Consider the following 27,166-nt stretch of genomic DNA (forward strand, 5'->3'; position numbering starts at 1 on the left):
TAGTTCCATCAGTTTGTCCAGCACCTTTTCCCTTGTGATAGAGATTGTTACACGTTCCTCCCTGCCATTTACACCTTGCTCATCTATTATTGTCGGGATGTTTATAGTGTCATCCACTGTGAAGACCGATGCAAAATATTCGTTTAAATTATCTGCCATTTCCCTGTTCACTGTTATTAATTCCCCCGTCTCATTCTCTAAGGGTCCCACACTTACTTTAGCTGCTCTCTTTTAATATACCTGTAGAAGCTCTTACTGTTTGTTTTTATATTTCTTGCCAATTTACTCTCATCGTCAATTTTCTCCCTCTTTATTAGTTTTTTAGTCATCCGCTGCTGGTTTCTAAAAATAATTGCCAATCTTCTGGCAATTTTTGATAAAGTAGATAAGGAGAAGCTGTTTGCATTGGCAGGTGGGTTAATAACCAGAGGACACAGATTAATGATAATAGGCAAAAGAACCAGGAGGAAGATGAGAATTTATTTTATGCAGAGTTATTTTGATCTGGCATGCACTACCTGAAAGGATGGTGAAGTAGATTCAGTAGCAGCTTTCAAAAGGGAATTGGATAAATACTTAAAGGGAAGGAAATTACAAGGCTGTGGGGAAAGTGCAGGTAAGTGGAACTAATAGGATAGCACTGTCAAAGAGCTCACGCAGTGGCTCGCCCTCCATCTGTGTTACATGATTCTATTCTATCAAAACCTTATTAATTTGGAGCATCCAATTAAATCTACTGTTAACTTCCCGTACAGTTGATTGAACTTAAGCAACAGATGCGAGGTGATACTGTCAGAGTACTGTAGCTAAGCATCTATGCAATACTAAATAGAGCTAAGTAAATAGTGTACATTAATATATTTGAAACACAGGTTTTAATGATGAATACATATCTTTATGCAGTACCTCAGTATACATTCTTTCAAAAAGTTTCTAGCATCTCTTCAAACCTCTATTTTACATAGCGCACTCCTTTTGGTGAATAGCATTTTCGTTGTCTTCAATGTTAACACTATCCAGTTAGCTATCTCAGCCTTCTCCTGATCCTGTCGTGTCCAGCCCGACCCCACTATTCTCTTGCTTCTCTCCCACCTGCTGTTCAACCCTCATTGCATGGAAGGCTGCGCCCCGCTTCATTATTTTGCTCTTTAACATTCTGCTACCTCCTCTGGGCTCAATGCTTGTTAAAATTATCAAGTACTCCTCTGGCACAGTTCTCCTATGCCCAGCCCCTTCAAAACTGCCCTGTTCCCTGCCACAGTCGTATGAGGTCATTAAGGCACTTGTGCCAGGCCTTTGGGACTAAACTCCTAGCATTGACCTCCATGCCTGCCTTCTCATGATGTGTCTGGAGGACCTCCTATCCCCTGCGGATACAGAACATCTCTGCTACTTTTCATCTCCTTCACCAAGACCTGCATTGCAGTATCTGAAAACCTTAGTGCACCTTGGTCCCATGTTCAGCCATTGTTGATTGCTGCACAGTAAAGGCCTGCTACCTGTCCCGAACCCGACGGGACACGACGACATGTGTCGGGTTTGGGTTGTGTCGGGTCGCTCTTCCGGTTCGAGCCGGGTCTGTGTCCGGCTGGATCTGGGTCTGATGCACTCAGTACCAGACTCGAAAGGTTGTTTAAAAAGATGAAGATTGGAACCACAAAGTCAGTGAGTGTTTGGTGACGAGTTAAACAGAAACCCATGGAGTTGTGCCACACTGTACCAGCATCTGTATTGCTTAAAATAAACACAGCAATTGCCCGAAAGCTCAGAAAATATCATTATACATTACCTAGACTCCTGCTTTACAGGTTGAAATACTTGCTGCAAGTTTATCCAGTGAGCAGCTGAGATGCGGAGCAGGAAAGTCCTGAGTGATTATTATGAAATATACAGTATTTATATAAAAAATATAAAATGATCACTGTCAGGACTCTAGTCTACACACATACAGTACTGTGCATATATATGAATGTGCGGAGGGTGGTAAATAAGGTTGGTGAGCTGCAGGCGCAGGTAGCCACATGGAAATATGATGTTATGGCAATAACGGAGACCTGGCTCAAAAAAAAAGCAGGACTGGATGCTAAATATTCCTTGATACAAGGTGTTCAGGAAAGATAGGGAAGGAAAGAAAGGAGGAAGAATAGCTATGTTGGAGAACATTACAGTGCTGGAGAGAGACGATATCCTAGAGAGGTCAAAAACACAATATATTTCATTAGAGCTAAGAAACAATAGCAGTACCATTACATTGCAGGGGTATTCTATAGGTCACCAACTAGAGAAGGATATAGAGGAACAAGTTTGCAAGGAAATTATAGAAAGCTGCAAGAATTATCGAGTAGTTATAATGGGGGACTTTATTCTAATATAGACTGGGATAGTAACAGTGTAAAAAGCAGAGAGGGGCAAGAGTTTCTAGAGTGTGTTTTCTACATCAGTGTGTTTCCGGGAAGGGGCATTGCTGGATCCGGTTCTGGGGAGCTAGGTGGGTCAGGTGAATCAAGTGTCAGGGAACATTTAGGGGACAGTGACCATAGCATCATGACGTTTAGGCTAGCTATGGAAAAGGACAAGGAGCAATCCAGAGTAAAGATAATTAATTGGGGGAGGGTCAACTTCAATGGAGTGAAAACGGATCTTGCTCAAGTAAATTGGAATCAAAGATTGGCAGGCAAAACTGTAACTGAACAATGGGCTGCTTTTAAAGAGAAAGTAGCTTGGGTACAGTGAAAGGTACTTTCCCACGAGGAAGAAAGGTAGGGCAAACAAATCCAGAGCTCCCTGGATGTCGAAAGAGTTCGGGTGTAAGATGAATCAGAAAACGGATGCATATGACCTGTCAGGTAGATAATACAATTGAGAACCGGGCTGAATATAGAAGGTTCAGAGGGGGAGTGAGAAACAAATGAGAGAAGCAAAGAGAGAGTACAAGAAGAGGCTCACAGCTAACATAAAAGTGAATCTCAAAGTCTTCTGTTGGCACATAAGTAGTAAAACAGTGGTAAAAGGAGGAGTGCATCTGATTAGGGACCTAAAAGGGGATTTACACATGGAGGCAGAGGGCATGGCTGAGGTACTAAATGAGTACTTTGCATCTGTTTTTATCAAGGCAAAACATGCTGCCCAAGTCATGGTGAAAGAGGAGGTAGTTGAGACACTGGATGTGCTAAAAAATGATAGAGGAGCTATTAGATAGGCTGGCTGTACTTAAAGTTGATAAGTCACCAGGGCTGGATGAGATACATCTAAGGATACTTAGGAAGTAAGGGTGGAAATTGCAGAGGCACTAGCCTTAATCATCAAATCCTCTCTAGATATGGGGGTGGTGCCAGAGGGATGAAGAATTGCACAGATTGTAACTTGTTCAGAAAAGGTTGTAAGGACAAGCCCAGCAACTACAGGTCAGTCAGTTCAACCACAGTGGGAAAGCTTTTAGAAACAATAATTCGGGACAAGATTAATAGTCACTTGAACAAATGTGGATTATTTAAGGAAAGCCAGCACAAAAGGAAAAATCATATTTAACTAACTTGCTTGAGTTTTTTGTAGAGGTAACAGAGACCTTTGAGTGTGATGTGGTTGATGTGGTGTACATGTTTTTTCCAAAAGGCATTTAATAAAGTGACGCATAAAAGGCTTGTCAGCTAAGTTAGAGCCCATGGAATAAATAGGGCAGTAGCAGCATGAATGCAGAATTGGCTGAGTGACGGGAAACAGTAGTTGTGAATGAAAACAAATGCTGGAATCACTCAGCAGGTCTGGCAGCATCTGTGGAAAGAGAAGCAGAGTTAACGTTTCGGGTCAGCGACCCTTCTTCGGAACTGACAAATATTAGAAAAGTCACAGATTATAAACAAGTGAGGTGGGGGTTGGGCAAGAGATAACAAAGGAGAAGGTGCAGATTGGACCAGGCCACATAGCTGACCAAAAGGTCACGGAGCAAAGGCAAACAATATGTTAATGGTGTGTTGAAAGACAAAGCATTAGTACAGATTAGGTGTGAATATACTGAATATTGAACAGTAGTTGTGAATGGTTGTTTTTCAGATTTAAAGGTATATAGTAGAATTCCAAAGGGGTCACTGTTGGGTCTGCTGTTTTTTTTGATATATATATGGAGAGGTCACTCCATAGTTGCCTCACAGCGACCAAATCATTAGTAGTATCCCCAACACCGAACACCTGTTCCTGCTGGGGGACTTTAATGCCAGGGTTGGGGCCGACCATGACTCATGGCCCTCCTGCCTTGGGCGCAATTGCACTGGTAGGATGAATGAGAATGGTCAGAGACTGCTTGAGTTATGTACCTATCATAACCTCTGCATCACCAACTCATTCTTTCACACTAAACCCTGTCACCAGGTTTCTTGGAGGCACCCAAGATCACGCCATTGGCACCAGCTGGACCTCATCGTCACAAGGCGAGCCTCTCTAAACAGCATTCAAATCACACGCAGCTTCCGCAGTGCGGACTGACCACTCCCTGGTGTGCAGCAAGGTTAGCCTCAAACCAAAGAAGCTGCATCACTCCAAGCAGAAGGGCCGCGCGCGCATCAACACTAGCAGAATTTCTCATCCACAGCTGTTACGTAAGTTTCTAAATTCACTCGAAAAAACCCTTCAAAACACTCCCACAGGGGATACAGAGACCAAGTGGGCCCACATCAGAGACGCCATCTATGACTCAGCAATGACCACCTATGGCAAACGTGTGAAGCGGAATGCAGACTGGTTTCAATCTCACGTTGAAGAGCTGGAACCTGTCATAGCCGCTAAGCGTATTGCACTGCTGAACTACAAGAAAGCCCCCAGCGAGTTAACATCCATAGCACTTAAAGCAGCCAGAAGCACTGCACAAAGAACAGCCAGGCGCTGCGCAAATGACTACTGGCAACACCTATGCAGTCATATTCAGCTGGCCTCTGACACCAGAAATATCAGAGGAATGTATGATGGCATTAAGAGGGCTCTTGGGCCAACCATCACGAAGATTGCCCCCCTCAAATCTAAATCAGGGGACACAATCACTGACCAACGCAAGCAAAAGGACCACTGGGTGGAACACTACCTAGAACTGTACTCCAGGGAAAATGTTGTCATTGAGACTGCCCTCAATGCAGCCAAGTCTCTGCCAGTCATGGATGAGCTGGACGTACAGCCAACAAAATCGGAACTCAGTGATGCCATTGATTCTCTAGCCAGTGGAAAAGCCCCTGGGAAGGATGGCATTACCCCTGAAATCATCAAGAGTGCCAAGCCTGCTATATTTTCAGCACTGCACGAACTGCTTTGCCTGTGCTGGGACGAGGTAGCAGTACCACAGGACATGCGCGATGCCAATATCATCACTCTATAAGAACAAGGGTGACCGCGGTGACTGCAACAACTACCGTGGAATCTCCCTGCTCGGCATAATGGGGAAAGTCTTCGCTCGAGTCGCTTTAAACAGGCTCCAGAAGCTGGCTGAGCGTATCTACCCTGAGGCACAGTGTGGCTTTCGAGCAGAGAGATCCACCATTGACATACTGTTCTCCCTTCGACAGCTACAGGAGAAATGCCGTGAACAACAGATGCCCCTCTACGTTGCTTTCATTGATCTCACCAAAGCCTTTGACCTTGTCAGCAGACGTGGTGCAGGAGCAAAGGCACCTGGAGATGAATGGAGTCTGAGAGCCTGAATGAATTCAATAAAATCATCTCTTCAATCCAGCAACAGTTTAAAATTAACATTCATATTATGAAATTAATATGCCTCATTCTTGGCAGGTGGGGTTTTCATGGCACTGTGGACCCAATGATAAACTGCAAAACCCAATGTCAATATTGCTCTTATTGAGCGATTAACGTATTACACTAAACAGACCGCCTCTCATAAGGGGGTTGCAGACATGCAGCCTAACGCACTACAGTGAAATGCATACGTCTGTGGGCTGGAGCCAGATACCCAAACTAGAAAGGTTACAGCACAGACGGAGGCCATTCAGCCAGTCATGTCCATGCCAGCTTGCTCCAAGAGCAACTCAGCTACTCCTCCCCGCCTTTTCCGCGAAGCCCTGAACATCTGCTGAGAGCCCTCCTCCTCCTCCCTCGTTGAGCAGCTTGTCCTCCTCTGCGTGACCTCTGCTCATTCTCCCAGTCATGCTGTATTACAAGGGGTATGCCTATAACTGCACCCAAGTCTGGGAGCATCTGGTTTGTACGGAAGCCTAAAGTCAGGAAAATGCCCTTCAGCACCTGCCGCACCACTCCCATAGACTTTTGCAACTTGGAACAACTATGGAAAGCACCAAACACTTGTATATTCATGGCAAGAGCCAGAAGAAATCAACCAGCAACTAACGTGCAATTAGTTGATGTTCCCTTTAAATAGCACTGATGACAAACACTTCCAGCTGTGCGAAATTAAGAGAGGGCATTGACTGCTGCATTGAGCAGCATACTGGCACTGCTGGCATTAAATCAATGTTGCATCTTGATTGTCGTCATGATGCGCTTGCTCTGCCTACTTCTGGTGGACATTAGCTGTGTGTGTACACTAACATCCTCACCAAGATGGAGACCTGTGTGATTCGCAGCAGAAGGTTGCACACATGCATCAGATGCCATTTAGGTCCCTAAATAGCACCCATAGCGCTCAAACAGGTGCTACAGAGCCCAATTTCACGCTCACTGTTTAAAACTAAACATCTTGGAAATCTAAACAGTTATTTGTTTTTTCATAGTGCACAGACTTGAGATAAATCAGTGACAAAATTGAGTGCATTTTAGAATGTTGCAGGTCATTGATACATTCCACAGCTAAGTCCTGGGCATCTCTCAATCAAGTTTTGATAGTATTGGTAAAGCTCACATGAAGCAGTTCTCATTGACTCAGGCCCTTGCACCCTGCAACCTAACACCTTTCACCCTCCATGAACTTAAACTGATCCAAAAATCTCGCGTCTCCTATCTCGCACCAATTCCTTTTCATCCATCACCCCTGTGCTTGCTGACCTACTACAGTTCCAGAACCAGCAATGCCTGGATTTAAAAATTCTCATTTTTGTTTTCAAATAACTCCATGGCCTCGCCACTCCCTACTTTTGTTACCGTGTCCAGCCCTACAGTCTTCCGTGATCTCTGCATATGTCCAATTTTGGTCTCTTGCACACACCGAATTTCCATTACTCCACCTTTGATGATCATGCGTTTAACTCTGGAATTTAATTCTTAAACCTCTTTGCCTGTCTACCTCTCCACTCTTTTGGTTGCCAGTCCTGATATCTCCTTATGTGGCTCAGTGTCAAATTTTGTTAATCCTCCTATGAAGCATCTTAGGATGTTTTATTGTGTTAAAGATGCAGGTTCTTGTTGTTCTTAGCAATCCTGGACACTGGGTCCGTTCCTGCCATCCATGTTGGGGGTGAATTTTAAAGCTATGGTCTGATGTTGACATTCAATCGATTGTATTAGTCAAAACAAAAAATTCAAAGTACAATTGGGAACGTTTTCATGGATCCTCAGCCAACACCTTATCCAAGACACTGCAGTAAGTTTTCCACTGCAATCTCTACTTGAAGTGAAAGCCCCAATGGTGCTGTAAATGGCCCTGGTGTCTGCTCTAATTATCCTGACTCCAGGAAATGATTTATGGTTAGGGGAGCAGGCAAGAGGTGGATGGAATTCCTGTACCACCAAAAGTCTGCCAGCATGCTTTCCTCAGAACTAATCAAGCTAAACTTTTACTTTTCTGACCTATGGAGCATCTATAACATTTAGAGAATGATGAAAACCCAACTACATATTTTGCTTACATATTTCAGGTTTAAAATTTATAAGTGCAAAAATTCAGTCACGTCAGTTTTGGGGGCACAGGATATGTATTTTGAAATCCGAGGCTCCCCAGATTTTGGGCCTTGTAATGGAGCTGGGGCATCTTAACAGTCTGCCTGTGAGTGCTAGCGAAAAATCAGGCTGTCAGCCTTTCAACGGCCTTCTGGTAGGTGGGCCCTAGTTTGGATTAATGGGGAAAGTCAACACGGGGCCTCTATCAGGTGGCATTTGAGGGGGAGTTTAAATGTGAGGTCAGCAAGAGCAGGAGTGCTTGCATTCAGGTACCTTACTTACCTTTGTTATGGCCAGTGATTCCCAAACTGTGGTGCGCGTACCCTGGAGGCACACGAGACATCTCTAGGGGGTATGAGGAAAACATTTCTAATGGCAGAATTAAGGTCCGAAGCAAATATTTAATTTTTGTTCCTCATTTTTTAAGTTCATACATTTTTTTATAGTGTGTGTGTGTGTGTACAAAGAAACAAGTTAGATGCTTCAGTTGGATGTTTGTTCTGCCTGTTGTATTTTTTCCTCAAACGCAGGGGCATGCAGTGTAGCCAAGGGCAGGCTGGTGGATTTGTCCCAGGGGGTCAGGTCTCTGCCATTTGGTTGCTAGTGTTGCCTCAGTCTACTCTTTGAGCTGCCTAGCGCTGGTCAGCAGTCTCACAGGGGTCTCGTTCTTTTCTAAATTGCTTGGAGCCAGCAAGGTCACTTGAAGCAAAGCACCACCTGGGAGGAAGAGTCCATCACCTGCATTTGGCCTTCAGACCGGAGAAGCAAGACCATCTGCTGATGGTTGGAAATTTCCTGAGAGCACAGGACTCCGGCTGGGACTTAAAGGGTCCGGGGTGAGGGGGGTGGCGCAGCGGTTGTGGGCCTCAAGCCCAACTGCTTCAACCTACTGACTTCAGCCGCCAAACATGGGCTCCGGGAGAACACCATGTTTCCTGGCTGACTCATCTAGGGAAGGAGGAGCATGTTGTCCAGCCCCGTCTCAAACCCTGAGAGGAGCCTGGCTTCTTCAGGCTCCTGCTGCTGCTGATCGGCACTAGGCGCAACTGGCAAAACTGGGCGGTTCCTGCTCCCCCTAGTGCAGGGTGAGAGACTCTGACAAAAACTTCACTGTTCAGGATAAGAAAGTCAAGAGTTTTCATAATTTTTATTTTTACAAATCTAATTCTGTCACAGAATCAGAAAATCTACACAATATTTAACAGTCCATTAACAAAGCGTATTTAAATTTTGTATAAATGCGTGCATTCATTTAGAGGGATTCTGTCCTGATGGGGAAAAAAATCAATTGATTTGTATGCAAATACATCATTATAACCTGAATAGTAAATTCAAACAAAAGCTTGCATTCGTAATCTACCTTTAACATAAATAAATGTGCCAAGGGACTTCACATCTGGAAGTTGGCAGGAAAAGGGATGTGAGCCATGAAGGGATGGCAAAATTTGGCCAAAAAGATAGGATTTTGAGAAGACTTTTAAAGGAGCAGAGGCTGGTGGATATGCAGAGATTAGGGGGAGATTAGGGGGAGATTGGAGCCAAAGTACCAAAGGATCCACCACTAGTAAGGAAAAGGGAGGGAGCTGTATTAAAAAAAAAAAAATCTGAATTGTAGAATGCTGCGGAAGGTAACATAAGATTTGAAGGAGGTTGTAGAGATAGTGTGCAGCAAGCTCATGATGGAATTTTATAAGAATGAGTCATTTAAATTTAATATAAAAGCAAAATACTGCAGATGCTGGAAATCTGAAATAAAAACAAGAAATGCTGAAACTACTCAGCAGGTCTGGCAGCATCTGTGGAGAGAGAAGCAGAGTTAACGTTTCAGGTCAGTGACCCTTCTTCAGAAGAAGGTTCTGAAGAAGGGTCACTGACCTGAAACGTTAACTCTGCTTCTTTCTCCACTGACGCTGCCAGACCTGCTGAGCATTTCTTGTTTTTATTTAAATTTAATATGTTGTGGGACAGATGCCAGTGTCAGTTCGTGATGGGCAAATGGGACTTAGTACAGAACAAGATGCAGGTTGCTATGTTTTGGACAGGTGGGAATTTGTGCAAGATGGGAGGGCATTGGAATAATCGAATCTAGAAGTGACAAAGGATGGATAAGAGTTTCAGTGGCAGAGAGGTGGCAGTGTTGCACAGGTGGAAATAGGTGGTGTTAGCGATGGTTCAGATATCTAGTTTAAATCTCAGTTCAGTATCAAATAGAATCAAAAGTATTTTCTTCGTTTCAGCCTAGTGAGTGTCTGGGAAGGAACTCCCATCAGTGCTTGGAGAAATATGGGTTAATAAGGGGCAGCTGGCAGAGATCTGTTAAAGGCAAATCGTGTCTGACTAAGCTGATTTAATTCTTTGAGTTAACAGAGAGGATTGAAAAAGGTAGTGCAATATATGTTTATATGGGCTTCAAAAAAGCATTTGATGAAGTACTACATAACAGGCTTGGAAAATAGAAGCACTTGGGATTAAAGCGACAGTGGTAACTTTGGTGGGGGACTGGGTAGCTCAGTTGGCTGGATGGCTAACATGTGGTTCAGAATAACATCAACAGTGTGGGTGCGATTCCTGTTCCAGTCTGAGGAAGGCAATGGGAAATCACCTCATATGCCCTCTTCCCTAGTCATGTTCATCTCTAGTGGGTGGAGAAAAAGAGCAGAGAACCTGCCTTTATGGTACAGCAACTTGAGTACTTAATTGACGAAGGAATAGGATCCAGAGAGTAGTGGTGAATGGATGTTTTTCTGATTGCGGAGAAGGATTCCGTGGGGTCCCCAGGTATTGGAACTATTGCTTTTCTTGTTATACATAAATGATGTGAACTTGGGAATGGCCTCTTTCTGTGCTGTAATATTCCATGTTTCTAAGGGAGTGGAGTGGATGGCTACCACTTCCACCTTTATCTGTCCCCACAGCATGGCGTACAGTGATAGCAGACATTGAGGTAGTAGTTCCATAGTCAGACCATTGATGACAATTTGAAAAACTATGACTGAAAGATGTTAGAGATTGGATAGTCAGGCAGTGGGGTGGAGCAAGTGCAGATGGTTAACAAAGGTACTGTTCACCCAAATATGAAGTGCACATAAAATTGCTGTTATGCTTCACTGTCCGATTTACTGAGCAACTGATGATTCAAACTATCAGCTATCTTTCCAAATGGCACCTATGCCCGAACAATCTCAACTGTCACATCAGTGACGAGTCGTACAATTAAGGCATTAAGTTGTATATGTAAATTATAGTTGGTACATTTTAAACAAGGCTTAGGCACTAAAGGAGTAAAGATATTAAACAGGGGTACATGGGCAGCTGATCGATCTGAGTGGGAGTAAGTAATAAGTAAAGTTTAGGAACCTCTTGTAGGCAATCCCCAGGGCTGGTTTCCCTGAATATAGCCAGCGGTACCTCAAACATGTATAGGCTATTTTTTCATATGCGGTGGGCATAACACCTGCTTCATGTTGGTTAAAGGACACCTCTCATTTGTCCTTTACCAGTAAGATAGGTAGCATACTTCCAGTCAGAAGTATGCCGCTGCTTTCTGCTGCCATTTTAGGGACTTAGGCTGCTGAGCACCTGGGAAAAAAGATGCAATGTGGCCCAATTTTAATTGTTTTACAAAGCAACAACTTGATCAACAAATTATTCTCCAAAAATTGACTGCTTTTTAGCATCATTTTAGAATCTTTTTAGCATCATTTTAGAATCAAATCCACCAATGTCTCCTTCCTCATTGGGCCAGAAATGTGCTAGTCAAGAGAATTCTCCTGAATACAGTTCAGAATATCTTCTCCCTCTCTGCCCTTTACACTGTTTTCTGAGTCTTTATTAGGATAATTTAAGTCCCCATTATCACTACTCTATCTGGTTATTTGAGATTTCAACTGCTGTAACTTTTTATCATCTGCAGGTCTTCCTGACATTTTCATTTTCCGCATTTGAAAACACTTCTTACATAAAAGTTCTTTCTATTTAGGATTTCTGAGTTTTTGGCGTGGCAACTTGGCGAATGTGATTCGATATTTCCCAACTCAGGCTTTGAACTTTGCCTTCAAGGACAAATACAAGCAATTATTTATGGCAGGAATTGACAAAGAGAAACAGGTATGATTAAATGGTATAGTATTACCACAAATGTCTGGAATATTACTTTACTAATGCTGAGCACACTGTAGCTCCTTCTATCTTGGGTGAACAAGAGGCAAAAACATTTAAAACAGTAATGAGCTGTGGGTTTCAAGGGGACAGTCGAAGATAATTTTATCCATTAACTTTGTTGAGGACTGCAATTGTAAGCAGTGTCTTGTTCAAAGCAAATTCGAAGATTGTTGCAATGTCCTGCACCATGAAATGATGGGACATTGATCTGCACTTGCATTCCTCACATAGTGAACTGCTAATTTCAGTCATGCAACTACGGGCAGTCTGCAAGTAAAGGCTTGGGACTTCACGAAAGGAGCAAAAAAAGGAGGGGGGTCAATGACAAAAGTTGCAATACAGAAACAATAGATCTGCCATTACGCTAATGGGTGTATTCTATAGGCCACCAACTAGTGGGAAAGATATAGAGGAGCAAATTTGCAGGGAAATTACAGAGAAGCAGAATAACTATATAGAGTAGTGATAATGGGGACTTAAATTATCCTAATATAGACTCAGAAAACAGTGTAAAGGGCAGAGAAGGAGAAGATATTCTGAACTGTATTCAGGAGAATTCTCTTGACTAGCACATTTCTGGCCCAATGAGGAAGGAGACATTGGTGGATTTGATTCTGTGGAATGAGGTGGATCAAGTGTCAGTAGAGGAACATTTAAGGAACAGTGATCACAGTATCATAAAGTTTAAGTTAGCTATAGAAAAGGACAAGAAACAAGGAGCAGTCTAGAATAAAACTACTTAATTGGAGGAGGGCCAATTTCAGTGTATTGAGAAATTAGAATTAAAGATTGGCAGGCAAAATTGTAACAGAACAATGGGCTGCCTTTAAAGAGGTGATGGTTTGGGTAAAATCGAGGTACATTCCCACGAGGGGGAAAGGTAGGGCAAACGAAGCCAGAACTTCCAAGATGTCAAAAGAGATAGAGAGTACAATGAAGCAGAAGATGGGTGCATATGACAGGTACAAGTGCTGTATATAGAAAGTTCAGAGGGGAAATGAAATAAGAAATAAGGGCAAAGAGAGAGTATTCTATAGACATATAAATAGTAAAAAGATAGTAAGAGGAGGGGTGGGGCCGATTAAGGACCAAAAAGGGATCTACATATCGTGACAGGGGCATACAATCCTACAGCACAGAAACAGGCCCTTCAGCCCGTCGTGTCTGTGCCAGCCATCAAGCACCTATCTATTCTAATCCCATTTTCCAGCACTTGACCTTGTATGCTATGGCGTTTCAAGTGCTCATCTAAATACTGCTTAAATGTTGTGAAGGTTCCTGCCTTTACCACCCCTTCAGGCAGTGTTTAAAATGTGCATATCATTCAGTCATGTTTTTACACGTGTTTGTGAATCAATGTATTTCTCAAATGATTGATATTTTACGAATTATGATGTGTTGCTGTACTCAGTAGCAGATTCCAACCACCCTCTAGGTGAAAAATATTTTCCTCAAATCCCCTCTAAACCTCCTGCCCCTTACCTTAAATCTATGCCCCCTGGCTTTTTGACACTTCCGCTAAGGGAAAAAGTTTCTTCCTATCTATCCTATCAATGCCCCTCATAATTTTCTATACCTCAGTCATGTGCCCCTTTAGCCTTCACTGCTCTGAGGAAAACAACCCTAGCCTATCCAGTCTCTCTTCATAGCTGAAATGCTCCACCCCAGGAAACATCTTGGTGAATCTCCCCTGCACCCTCTCCAGTGCAATCACATCCTTCCTATAGTGTGGTAACCAGACACCCCAGGAAACATCTTGGTGAATCTCCCCTGCACCCTCTCCAGTGCAATCACATCCTTCCTATAGTGTGGTAACCAGAACTGTGCACAGTACTCCAGCTATGGCCTAACTAGTGTTTTATACAGCTCCATCATACCCTCCCTGCTCTTATATTCTATGCTTCGGCCAATAAAGGCAAGTATCCCATATGCCTTCCTAACCACCTTATCTACCTATGCTGCTGCCTTCAGTGATCTATGGATAAGTACACCAAGGTCCCTCTGACTCTCTGTACTTCCTAGAGTCCTACCATCCATAGTATATTCCCTTGCCTTGTTAGTCCTCCCAAAATGCATCACCTCACACTTCTCGGGATTAAATTCCATCTGCCACTGCTCTGCCCATCTTACCAGCCCATCTATATCATCCTGTAATCTTAAGGCTTTCCTCCTCACTATTTACGACACCGTGAATTTTGGTGTCTTCTGCGAACATACTGATCATACCTCCTATATTCACGTCTAAATCATTAATGTACAATACAAACAGCAAGGGTCCCAGCGCAGATCCCTGCGGTACACCACTGCTCGCAAAAACAGCCCTCGACCATCACCCTCTGCCTCCTGCCACTAAGCCAATGTTGGATCCAATTTGCCAAATTGCCCTGGATCCCATGGGCTCTTACCTTCTTAACCAATCTCCCATGCAGGACCTTATCGAAAGCATGGCTGAGGTGCTAAATGAGTACTTTGCATCTGCCTTTATCAAGGAAAAACATTCTGCTGAAATCATAGTGAAAGAGGAGGTAATTGAGATATTGGATGGGCAAAAGATTGATATAGAGGAAGTGTTAGAAAGGCTGGCTGTACTTAAAGCTGATAAACCAACAAGACCAGATGGGATGCATCCGACGCAGGTTTGGGAAGTACTGGTGGAAATTGTGGAGGTACTGGCCATAATTTCCCAATCCTCCTTAGATACAGGGGGTGGTGCCAGAGGACTGGAGAATTGCAAATCTTACACCCTTGTGCAAGGATAAACATAGCAACTGCAGACCAGTCAGTTTATCGTCAGTGGTGGGAAAGCCTTTAGAAATGACATTCCAACACAAAATTAACAGTTACTCTGACAAATGTTGATTAGTTAAAGAAAGCCAGCATGGCTTTGTTCAAGGCGAAACATATTTAACTAACTTGATTTGAGTTTTTTGATGAGGTAACAGACAAGTTTAATGAAGGTAATGCAGTTGGTGTGGTCTATATGGATTTCCAAAATGTGTTTGATAAAGTGCTTGCCAGCAGAGTTGAAGTCCATGGAATAAAAGGGACAGTGGCAGCATGGGTATGAGGTTGACTGAGTGGCAGGAAACAAGAGTCGTGGTAATAGTTGTTATTCTTGATATATATTAATGACAGACTTGGGTGTATCGAGCACAGTTTCAAAATTTGCGGATGACACAAAACTTGGAAGTATTGTGACCTGTGCGGAGGATTGTGATAGGTTTGAAGAGGATATAGACAGCCTGGTGGAATGGGTAGACACGTGGCAGCTGAAATTTAATTCAGAGAAGTGTGAAGTGATATATTTTGGTAGGAAGAACGAAGAGAGGAATATAAACTAAAGGCTGCAATTCTAGAGCGGCTGTAAGAACAGCGACCCGGGGGTATAAGTGCACAAAACGTTGAAGGTGGCAGGGCAGGTTGAGAATGTGGTTAAAAGGACATACGGGATTCTGGACTTTATGAGTAAAAGAAAAGGCTGAAGCATTCAGTCAGAAGTGCCAAGTGGATGATCCATCTCTGCCTTCTTCAGAGGTCCCCAGCATCACAGATGCCAGTCTTTAGCCAATCCAATTCACTGCACGTGATATTAAGAAATGGCTCAAGGCACTGGATACTGCAAATGCTACAGGTCCTGACAGCATCCCAGCTGTAGTACTGAAGACGTGCTGTAGAACTAGTCGTGCCCCTTGCCAAGCTATTCCACAACAGCTACAATACTGGCATCTACCTGACAATGTGGAAAATTGCCCAGGTATGTCCTATTCACAAAAAGCGGGACAAATCCAATCCGACCAATTAATGTGATGGAAGGTGTCATCAGCAGTGCTATCAAGCGCCACTTAAACAGTAATATGCTCACTGATGTTCAGTTTGAGTTCTGCTAGGGCTATTCGGCTCCTGACCTCATTCGAGCCTTGGTCCAAACATGGACAAAAGAGCTGAACTCGAGGTGAGGTGAGAGTGATTGCCCTGCATAGCAAGGCAGCATTTGACCAAGTGTGGCATCAAGGAGCCCTAGCCAAACTGAAGTCATTGGGAATCAAGGGGAAAACTCCACTGGTTGGAGTCATACCTAGCACAAAGGAAGATGGTTGTGGTTGTTGGAGACCAATCATTTCAGCCCCAGGACATTGCTGCAGGAGTTCTTCAGGGTAGTGTCCTAGGCCCAACCATCTTCAACTGCTTCATCAATGATCTTCCTTGCATAAGGTCAGAAGTAGGGATGTTCGCGATGATTGTATGATGTTCAGTACCATTTGCAACTCCTCCGATACTGAAGTAGTCCGTGTCCATAGGCAGCAAGATCTGGACAACATTCAGGCTTGGGCACGGCAAGTAACATTCACGCCTCACAAGTGCCAGGTAATGTCAATCTCCAATGAGAGGGAATTCAGCTATCTCCCAATCCTATACAACAGTATTATCATCACTGAATCCCCCACTATCAACATCCTGGGGGTTACCATTGACCAGAAACTGAACTGGACCAGCTACATAAATACTGTGGCTACAAGAGCAGGTGAGAGGCTGGGAAATCTGTGGCCAGTAACCCACCTCCTGACTCGCAAAAGCCTGTCCACCATCTACAAGGCACAAGTAGTGTGATGGAATACTTTCCATTTGTCTGGATGAGAGTGGCTCCAGCAACACTCAGGAAGCTCGAATCCATCCAGGACAAAGCAGCCTGTTTGATCAACACCCCATCCACAACCTTCAACATTCACTCCCTCCACCACCGACGCACAGTGGCAGCAGTGAGTACCATCTGCAAACTGCACTGCAACAACTCACCACACTTCCTTCAACAGCACCTTTCAAAACTGTGACCTCTTCCACCTAGAAGGACAAAGACAGCAGACACATGGGAACACCACCGCCAAGTCACCCACCAGCCTGACTTGGAAATATATCGCCATTCCTTCACTGTTGCTGGATCAATATCCTGGAACTCACTCCCTAACAGCACTGTGGGTATACCCGCACCAGATGGACTGCAGCAGTTCAAGAAGGCAGCTCACCACCTCAAGGGCAATTTGGGATGGGCAACAAATGCTGGCCTTGCCATTGACGCTCACATCCCATGAAAGAAAGAAAAAATAGAGGCAGAGAATACAAAAGCACGGAAGTTATGGACCTTTTATAAAACACTGGTTTAGCCTCAACTGGAGTATTGTGTCCAATTCTGGACACTGCACTTTAGGAAGGATGTGAAGGCTTCAGAGATTGTAGGGAAAATATTCACAAGATTGGTTCCAAGGATGAAGGATTTCAGATACGTGGATAGATTGGAGAAGCTGGGGTTGTTCTCCTTAGACAAGAAGTTTGAGAGGAGATTTGATAGAGGTGTTCAAAATCATGGGGGGTTCTAGACAGAGTAGATAGAAATTGTTCCCAATGATCTAAGGGTTGAGAACCAAAGGACACAGATCTAAAGTGATTGGCAAAAGAACCAAAGGCAACATGAGGAAAGATGTTTTTTATGCAGCAAGTGGTTAGAATCCAGAACTCACTGCCTGAGAGTCTGTTGGAGGCAGATTCAATGGTGGCTTTCAAAAGGGAATTGGGTAAGCACCTGAAGAGAGAGAATTTGGGGGGCTACGGGGAAAGGGCAGGGGAGTGGGACTAGCTAAATTGCTCTTGCAGAGAGCCGACATGGACCTGATGGGTTGAATGGCCTACCTCTGTGCTGTAACCAATCTATGATTCAATGAAAAATATAAAACTATGGTGTGACTGGATCTACTTCCCTGCATAAAAACTGGGCCTAACTTTGCTTTCGAAATAGTATTCCCTTCCTGTTTACTAAGAACAAAAAAATAGAGGGAACTGCACTGTCTCCTATAATAATAATAACACCCTAGTGCATTCCTCCATTACCCCCACCACCTCGGCACCTTCCCATGCAATCGCAGGACGCGTAATACCTGCCCATTTACCTCCTCTCTCCTCACTATCCAAGGCTCCAAATACTTTTTTCAGGTGAAGCAGCAATTTACTTGTACTTCTTTCAATTTAGTATACTGTATTCGCTGTTCACAATGTGGTCTCCTCTACATTGAGGAGACCAAGCTCAGATTGGGTGACCACTTTGCAGAACACCTGCGCTCAGTCCAAAAGCATGACCCTGAGCTTCCGGTTGCTTGTCATTTCAACACACCCCCTTGCTCTCATGTCCACATCTCTGTCCTGGGGTTGCTGCAGTATTCCAGTGAGCATCAACGTAAGCTCGAGGAACAGCATCTCATTTACTGATCAGGCATGTTACAGCCTGCCGGACTGAACATTGAGTTCATTAATTTCAGAGCATGACGGGCCTCCCTTTTTATTTTTAGTTTTAGTTATTTTTTATTTGTTTTATTTTAGCTTGTTTCTACTGTGCCTACCCACTTTATTTCATGTTTGTGCTTGAGGCCAGGTTGTTCATTTTTCTGTAAATTAGCACCCCTCTCTGCACTACCGCTTTGTCTTCCACCACGCCATTAACATACCATTTGCCTTTGCTCCATGACCTTCTGGTCAGTTATTCTGTGTGATCTTGTCCGATCAACACCACCTCTGGTTATCTGTTGCCCCACTCCCAATTTATTTGCTTAAAACCTGTTACATTTCTAATATTTGCCAGTTCTAATGAAGGGTCACTGACCTGAAATGTTAACTCTGCTTCTCTCACTGCAGATGCTGCCAGACCTGCTGAGACTAGCATTTCTTGTTTTTATTTCAGATTTCCAGCATCTGCAGTATTGTGCTTTTATATTCTTGCACTGTCTCCTAACTAGGTGAACATCCCACACATGCTGGAGGCTGAGAGCAGCTTGCAATGGCATGCCTGCCAAGAGGCATATGTGAAGAGATTTGGCCTGCAAATTGCCCCTGCCCTCATTGTGAAAACCTCATGTCTGCTCAAAGTACATCGCCAATCTGTTTCTGCAAAAATTGTAGCTATACAAATATACCTTACTGTTTATAGAAATTAATCAAAATTCTGATATTACACAAAAACCCATTTCATGTTTTTTTTACCTCTTCAGAGCTCTTCTGGTGATGTCACTAATGGAAAGGAGCCACCTGCATCTTAGTGTGGTTGTGTAGTTTCTTGGGAGACGACTGCATACTCCAGTAGTATGTTTGAATAAGTCTGGATAGCTCCAAGTTAGCTCCTCGATGCAGGGAGGGGGGAAAATATGGTAATTTGTTTTAGCAAAACTAGAAATATAACATGGCTAAATTTAATTTTCGCATTAAAGTTTATTTTCCACTGTTGCACAAGCCAATGAGCTATAATTTGAATGTCCTTACTTTCCCAATGATATCTCATGGCTAGATTATCAAGAAGCAATAGCTGCAGTGATGGATGTTAAACTGTATATTATTATTCCTTATTTTTAATGATTCTCCTTTTTCTCTTGGTTTTTTTGGTTTAACTTTGTCTTGTATCTTTATTGTTTTTCTCAGACGTTTATTTTTCTATTAAGTCTGAGAACATGTGAAAGCTTGTTTGCTTGGTCACAGTTAAGTGTTAAACCATGTACCTGACCTTGAATCTGGAGAGATACATTTTTGTAAAACTCGCAAGTAAACGTCAGTGACTTCAGCAAATCTTGAGTAGATGCGATATAGATACAGCATGTTTAAGAGCCTTGCCAACTGTTGAGAAAACAGTCCATGAGTAGCGGTAGCTAAAAGTGTTAATGTCCAGTTCAAATGTTCATTCACAAGTGTGAGAATAAATATTTTTGTGTTTCAGTTTGGAAAATGGTTCTTAGCAAATTTAGCATCGGGAGGAGCTGCGGGTGCCACATCCCTCTGTTTTGTGTATCCCCTAGACTTTGCACGAACACGCTTGGCTGCTGACATCGGCAAAGGTATGAATGAAATTTCCAGCTAGTTACTCAAGCAGTGACATGTATAGTTGGTACCCTGTCCACATAATTCAAACTTGAATTTTAAACAGAGCTAGAGAGCTCAATATTTTGGGATGATGGGAGGCTGCATGGAGGGCATTGGAATAGTTGAGACTCGGAAGGTTTATCCTGAGGTACTCTGATGGTAACAGTGTGGAGGCAGGAAGAAAAGTCGTTACAGCAGATCGTCTGGTTGCGATTGGGCAGGTAGCAGTGGAATCAAACAAGGGCAGTCCCACTGAATTGGACAACACTACAGGGGAAGGCAGTGGCATTGTAGTAAAGTAACTGGACTAGCAATCCGGAGGCCCAGGCTAATGCTTTGGGAATTTGGATTCAAATACCACCATGGCAGCTGGTGGAATTTAAAATTCAATTAATAAATCTGGAATTTTAAAGAAAATAACTAATCTCCGTAATGGTGACCATAAAACCATTGTGGATTCTTGAAAAACCCATCTAGTTCACCAGTGTCCTTTAGGGAACGAAATCTGCTGTCATTACCTGGTCTGGTCTACGTGTGTCTCCAGACCCACAGCAATGTGGTTGCCTCCTAAGTACCCTCTGAAATGACCTGGCAAGGCACTTAGTTGTACAAAACCGCTAGAGAAAAGTCTAAAAGGAATGAAACTGGATGGACTACCAGCATCGCCCTAGGCACCGGAAATGACAATGGCACACCCAGCCCTGTTGACCCTGCAAGGTCCTCCACTAACATTGGGGTTAGTGCCAAAATTGGGAGAGCTGTCCCACAGACTAGTCAGGCAAAAGCCTGACCTAGTCTTACTCACGAAATCATACTTTACAGACAATGTCCCAGACATCAACATCACCGTTCCTGAGTATGTCCTGTCCTACCAACAGGACAGACCCACCAGTGGTGGCGGCACAGTGATATACAGTCGGGAGGGAGTTGCCTTGAGAGTCCTCAACGTTGAGTGTGGACCCCATGAAGTCTAATGGCATCAGGTCAAACATGGGCAAGGAAACCCCCTGCTGATTATCACCTAACGCCGTCCCCCCTCCACTTCAGCTGATGCATCAATACTCCTCCATGTTGAACATCACTTGGAAGAAGCACTGAGGGTGGCAGGGGCACAGAGTGTACTCTGGGTGGGGGACTTCAATGTCCATCATCAAGAGTGGCTCGGTAGCACCACTGCTGACTGAGCTGGCCGAGTCCTGAAGGACGTAGCTGCTGGACTAAGTCTGTGGCAGGTGGTGAAGGAACCAACCAGAGGGAAAAACCTACTTGACCTCATCCTCATCAATCTACCTGTTGCAGATGCATCTGTCCATGACAGTATTGGCAGGTGTGACCACTTGTGGAGACGAAGTTTCGTCTTCACATTGAGGAAAGCCTCCGGAAAGCCTCCATTGTGTTGTGTGGCACTACCACTGTGCTAAATAGAATAGATTTCAAACAGATCTAGCAGCTCAAAACTGGGCATCCATGAGGTGCTGTGGGCCATCAGCAGCACCAGAATTGTATTTAACCACAATCTGTCTCCTCATAGCCCAGCGTATCCTTCACTCTACCATTACCATTAAGCCGGGGATCAGTCCTGGTTCAATGAAGAGTGCAGGAAGGCATGCCAGGAGCAGCACCAGGCATACCTAAAAATGAGGTGTCAACTTGGTGAAGTTACAACACAGGACTACTTGCTTGCCAAACAGCGGAAGCAGAATGTGATCGACAGAACTATGCAATCCCACAACCAATAGATCAGATCTAAAATGTACAGTCCTGCCACATCCAGTTGTGAATGGTGGTGGACAATTAAACAACTACCAGGAGGAGGAGGCTCCAGAAATATCCCCATCCTCAATGATGGGCGAGTCCAGCACATCAGTGCAGAAGGCAAGACTGAAGCATTTGCAACTATCTTCACCCAGAAGTGCTGAGTGGATGATCTATCTTGACCACCTCCTGAGGTCCCCAGCATCACAGATGCCAGTCTTCAGCCACTTTAATTCACTCCACATGAAATCAAGAAACAGCTGAAGGCACTGGACACTGCAAATGCTGTGGGCCCTGACAATGTTCCGGCAATAGTAGTGTGCTCCAGAACTGGCTGCACCCCTAGCCAAGCTGTTCCAGTACAGTTACAACACTGGTATCTACTTGGCAATGTGGAAAATTGCCCAGATATGTCTGTACACAGAAAGCAGGACAAGTCCAACCCAGCCAATCACCGGCCCATCGAGAGTAGACTGATCATCAGCAAAGTGATGGAAGGTGTCGTCAACAGTGCTATCAAGCGGTACTTATTCAACAATAACCTGCTCAGTGTCGCTCACTTTGGGTTCTACCACGGCCACTCGGCTCCTGATCTCATTACAGCCTTGGACCAGACATGGACAAAAAAGCTGAACTCATGAAGTGAGAGTGACTGCCCTTGACATCAAGGCAGCATTTGACCGATATGTGGCATCCAGGAGCCCTAGTCAAACTGAAGTTAATGGGAATTGGGGGAAAACTCTCCACCGGTTGGAATCATACTTGGCACAAAGGATGGTTGTGGTTGTTGGACGTCAGTCATCTCAGTTCCAGGACATTACCGCAGGCGATAAGGGTAGTGTCCTAGGCCCGACCATCGTCAGATGCTTCATCAGTGACCTCCTCTCCATCATGTCAGAAGTGGGGATGTTCGCTGATGATTGCACAATGTTCAGCACCATTTGCGACACCTCAGGTACTGAAGCAGTTTGTGTCCATATGCAGCAAGATCTGGACAACATTCAGGCTTGGCTGATAAGTGGCAAGTTACATTCACGCCACACAAGTGCCAGGCAATGACGATCTCAAACAAGAGAGAATCCAACCATCTCTCCTTGACATTCAATGACATTAGCATCGCTGAATCCCCAACTATCAACATCTGCGGGTTGACATTGACCAGAAACTAAACTGGACCAGCCACATAAGTACTATGGCTACAAGAGCAGGTCAGAGGCTAGGAATTCTGCGGCAAGTAACTTCTTTCCTGACTCCCAAAAGCCCGTCCACCATCTACAAGCCACAGGTCCACTTGCCTGGATGAGTGCAGCTCCAACAATACTCAAGAAGCTCGACACCATCCAGGACAAAGCAGCCCCCTTGATTGGCATCCCATCCACCACCTTCAATAATCCCTGCACCACTGATGCACAGTGGCAGCACTGTGTACCATCTACAAGATGCACTGCAGCAACTCATCAAGGCTCCTTAGACTGCACCTTCCAAACCCGAGCCCTCGACCACCTAGAAGGACGAGGACAGCAGACGCATGGGAACACCACCACCTGCAAGTTCCCCTTTCAAGCCACACACACCATCCTGACTTCGAACTAGATTGCCGTTCCTTCACTGTTGCTGGGTCAAAACCCTGGATCACCCTTCCTAACAGCACTGTGGGTGTACCTACACAACATGGACTGCAGCGGTTCAGTATGGTGGCTCACCACCACCTTCTCAAAGGTAATTAGGGATGGGCAATAAATACTGGCCTGGCCAGCGATGTCCACATCCCATGAAAGAATTTTTTAAATAAAGGAGTATGGTGTGGTCAGCCTTGTAAAAACAAGAGCAATGGGGTACAATGCACTATGGCCACAGTCATGGTGGATGTAATTTGTGACATTGGTTAGGGAAAATATCTGTATTTGGCAGGGCTGGAAACCTGAGTGCAGAGATTCAAACAGGGATTTACAAGACGGATTGGCGTAGATTTGGAAAGCAGTTGCAGTCAGGGACTTTGGAGAGGAAAAGGAGATTGGAGATGGGGTGGTAATTTGCCGAGACAGGAAGAGAAAAGGGTGGACTTTTTGAGGAGAAGTGAAGACGGTTTTGAAAAGGATGGTGACAATACTCATAGGAAGATTGATGGCACAAAGGAGACCATTCTGTCCGTGTCTGTGCCGGCCGAAAAATAGCTAACCAGTCTCAAAACACCTTCTAGTTCTTGGTCCGTAGCCATGTAGGTTATGGAACCTCAAGTCAAGTTTTTTTTTAACATGCAATGAGGGTTTCTGCCTCTGCTACCCTGAGTTCCCGATCCCACCACCCTCTGGGTGAAAAAAATTACTCCTCAACTACTCTCTCTCTCATCCTTCTACCAATAACTTTAAATCAATGTCCTCTCATTATTGACCTATCTGCTTTTGGATATAGGTCCTTACTATCCACTCTATGTAAGTCCCTCATTATTTTATACGCCTCAATTAAATCTCCCCTCAGTCTCCTCTGTTCCAAAGAAAACAAACCCAGCCTATCCAGTCTTTCTGTTGCTAAAATTTTACATTCCTGGCAACATTCTTGTAAATTTCTTCTGAACCCTCTCTAGTGTGATCACATCCTTCCTGAAATGTGGTGACCAGAATTGTACACAGTTCTCTAATTGTGGCCTAACTAGTGTTTTACACTGTTCTAGCATAAGCTCGGTGCTATTATATTCTCTGCCTTTGCTAATAAAGGAAAGTATTCCATATACCTTCTGAACCACCTTATCAACCTTCAGGATTCTGTAGATATATACTTCAATGTCCATCTGCTTCCCTGCACTTTTCAGAATCCTACCATTTAGTGTGTATCCCCTTGCCTTGTTTGTCCTCCCCAAATGCATTACCTTACACCTCTCCGGATTGAATTATATTTGCCACTTTTCTGCACATCTGACCAGTCCATTGATATCTTCTTGCAGTCTACAGCTTTCTTCCTCATTATCAACTACACGGCCAGATATTTGTCATCTGGGAACTTCTTGATTAATGTTAATTGTATATTAATTGTGAGCATTAACTGGGGATTCACGGGTCCCTATTGTTAAGACCGGTGAGAAAGGTGTCTCGGGGTCTTTTACTGTCTTCACCTGGTCTTATTTTAACACACTGCTTTGAGCTCCCCTTTTGTGAACTCTTGTTCATAGCTTTCCAATTTTCAGGCAAGAAATGAGCACAAACAGGCCTTTTTAGGTTTAAAGAAGAAAAGTGAAATTTATTAAACCTTAAACTTAAACTCTGATATGGTTAACACCTACGGATATACGACACACCCATGCTAGCATGCACACGCAATACACACATGCAAATAGGAACAGAAAAGAGCAGAAGAAAAATAAAATGGAGAGGTTTGAGGCAGTCTCTTAAGGGGGTTTCTTGTTACTTTCTGTGGTTTAGCTGTGGTCCTTGATTGTAGACAACTCTTACTTTTCGTTGGGGCCCAGTATTCTTCTTAAACCTTGTTCACTGTAGGAGACTTTTCTCTCTTGGTGTTCATATGTCTTCAGTGGCTTCCGGAGCTGGTGAGAGCTAGATGAGAGCAGACAGGAGAGAGATGTTCTCAGTCCAGGAGCTAACAGCCTTCTGATTTCAAATTCCTTGTTGGAAGATCAAATTCAAAAAACTGCATCAGTCAGTCATGTGACCAAACTGGCCTGACCACATCTGTTTGTGTATTCGGCCATCTTAGCAGTTAACCTGGAACCTTCAACGTCTGGTAATCAAAAGTTCATTGTGGATTAAATTGGAACAGGGAATAACCTCTTTGTTCTTTGAAGTACTGTCTGTGGATATGCTAATGTCTTTCTCCACCCAAAGTTTCCAATTGTTTTTTAAAGCCAGTTCTTTCTTCACCATCAGCAGTTTAAAATCAATGTTTATGTGGCGAAATTAATTTTCCTCATTCTTGGCAGGTGGGGGTTTGCCTGACATTATAAATAAACACTGAGTAAAACTGTGGTTGGATTAGGCAGTATACGCTTGTACTGTGTAACACTGTAAATAAATATAAAATTGTATGAAGATTGGCTCCAGTTCTGTCCTTCACGGACTGGCTTTCTGGAACAGAACATGGTAGCAGAGATTCTACAGGCACAGTGTAGACATGTCCCCACAAAGACAAAGGGTGGTACTGCCAAATGTAGAGCTCTCTGGTTATCTAGAAGCATACAGAGCAAGATAAAGCAGAAAAAGAAAGCTTAGAATGGCCACAAAAAACTGAAAACTTTAGAAAGCCTAGAGGAGTATAGAAAGTGCAGGGGTGAAGTAAGAAAGGAAATTAGGAAAGCAGAGGACATGAAAAATTATTGGCAGGTAAAATCAAGGAAAAACCAAAGGTGTTTTATCAGTGCATTAAGAGCAAGAGGATAACTTAGGAAAGGGTAGGGCCTGTCAGAGATGTACAAAGTAACTAATGCTTGGACACAGAAGATGTGGGCAGGGTTCTTAATGAGTTTTTTGCCTCTGTATTCACAAAGGAGAGGGATGATGCAGACATCGTAGTAAAAGAGGAGGAGTGTAAACTATTAGATATGATGAGCATAATGAGAGAGGAAGTACGAGAAGGTCTGACATCCTTCAAAGTGGATAATCACCAGGGCCAGTGGATTGTATCCCAGGCTGCTAAAGGAAGTCAGGGAGGAAATAGTGGATGCTCTGAGGATCATCTTCAAATCCTCACTAGATACAGGTGAGGTACCAGATGATTGGAGGTCTGTGAAAGTGGTACCATTGTTTAAAAAGGATGCAAGGGCTAGGCCAGATAATTATAGGCCAGTCAGTCTGACCTCGGTGGTGGGCAAATAATTAGAATCAATTCTGAGAGTTAGGATAAACTACCACTTAGAAAAGCACGGATTAATCAGGGATAGTCAGCACGGATTTGTTAAGGGAAGGTCGTGTCTTACTAACTTAATAGAATTTTTTGAGCAAGTAACAAGGAGGATTGATTAGGGTAGTGCAGTGGATGTGGCCTACATGAATTTTAGTAAGGCATTTGACAAGGTCCCACTGGCAGACTGGTCAGAAAAATAAAAGCCCATGGGATATAGGGAAATGTGGCAAGTTGGATCCAAAATTGGCTCAGTGACAAGAAACAAAGGGTAATGGTCGACAGATGTTTTTGCGAATGGAAAGCGGTTTCCAGTGGTATTCTGCAGGGCTCAGTGTTGGGTTCCTTGCTGTTTGTGGTATATATTAATGATTTGGACTTAAATGTGGGAGGCATGATTGAGAAATTTGCAGATGACACAAAATTGGTCATGTAGTTGATAATGAGGAGGATAGTTGTAGACTCCTCCAGAATGATAGCAATGGTTTAGTTGAGTGGGTGGAAAAGTGGCAAAAAGGGTTGTTTTCCTTAGAACAGAAGAGGCTGAGGAGTGACTTAATTTAGATGTACTAAATTATGAGGGGCCTAGATAGAGTAGACAGGGAAGGACCTGTTTCCCCTAGTGGAGAGGTCAATTACCAGCGGGCATAGATTTAAGGAGATTGGTAGCAGGATTAGAGGGAAA

General features: G+C 43.8%; 1 protein-coding gene across 1 annotated transcript in view; it reads left to right on the top strand.

Annotated features, from left to right (window-relative positions):
- Window positions 1-27,166, top strand: part of LOC137372112 (ADP/ATP translocase 4-like) — a 138,154-nt gene that overhangs the window by 12,595 nt on the left and 98,393 nt on the right. The window contains exons 3-4 of the mRNA XM_068035581.1: window positions 11,807-11,934; window positions 19,736-19,853. Coding sequence (XP_067891682.1) covers window positions 11,807-11,934; window positions 19,736-19,853 — 246 coding nt within the window. The remainder of the gene's footprint in view (window positions 1-11,806; window positions 11,935-19,735; window positions 19,854-27,166) is intronic.

This window comes from Heterodontus francisci, chromosome 1 (assembly GCF_036365525.1).
Source record: "Heterodontus francisci isolate sHetFra1 chromosome 1, sHetFra1.hap1, whole genome shotgun sequence".
Classification (NCBI taxonomy): domain Eukaryota; kingdom Metazoa; phylum Chordata; class Chondrichthyes; order Heterodontiformes; family Heterodontidae; genus Heterodontus; species Heterodontus francisci.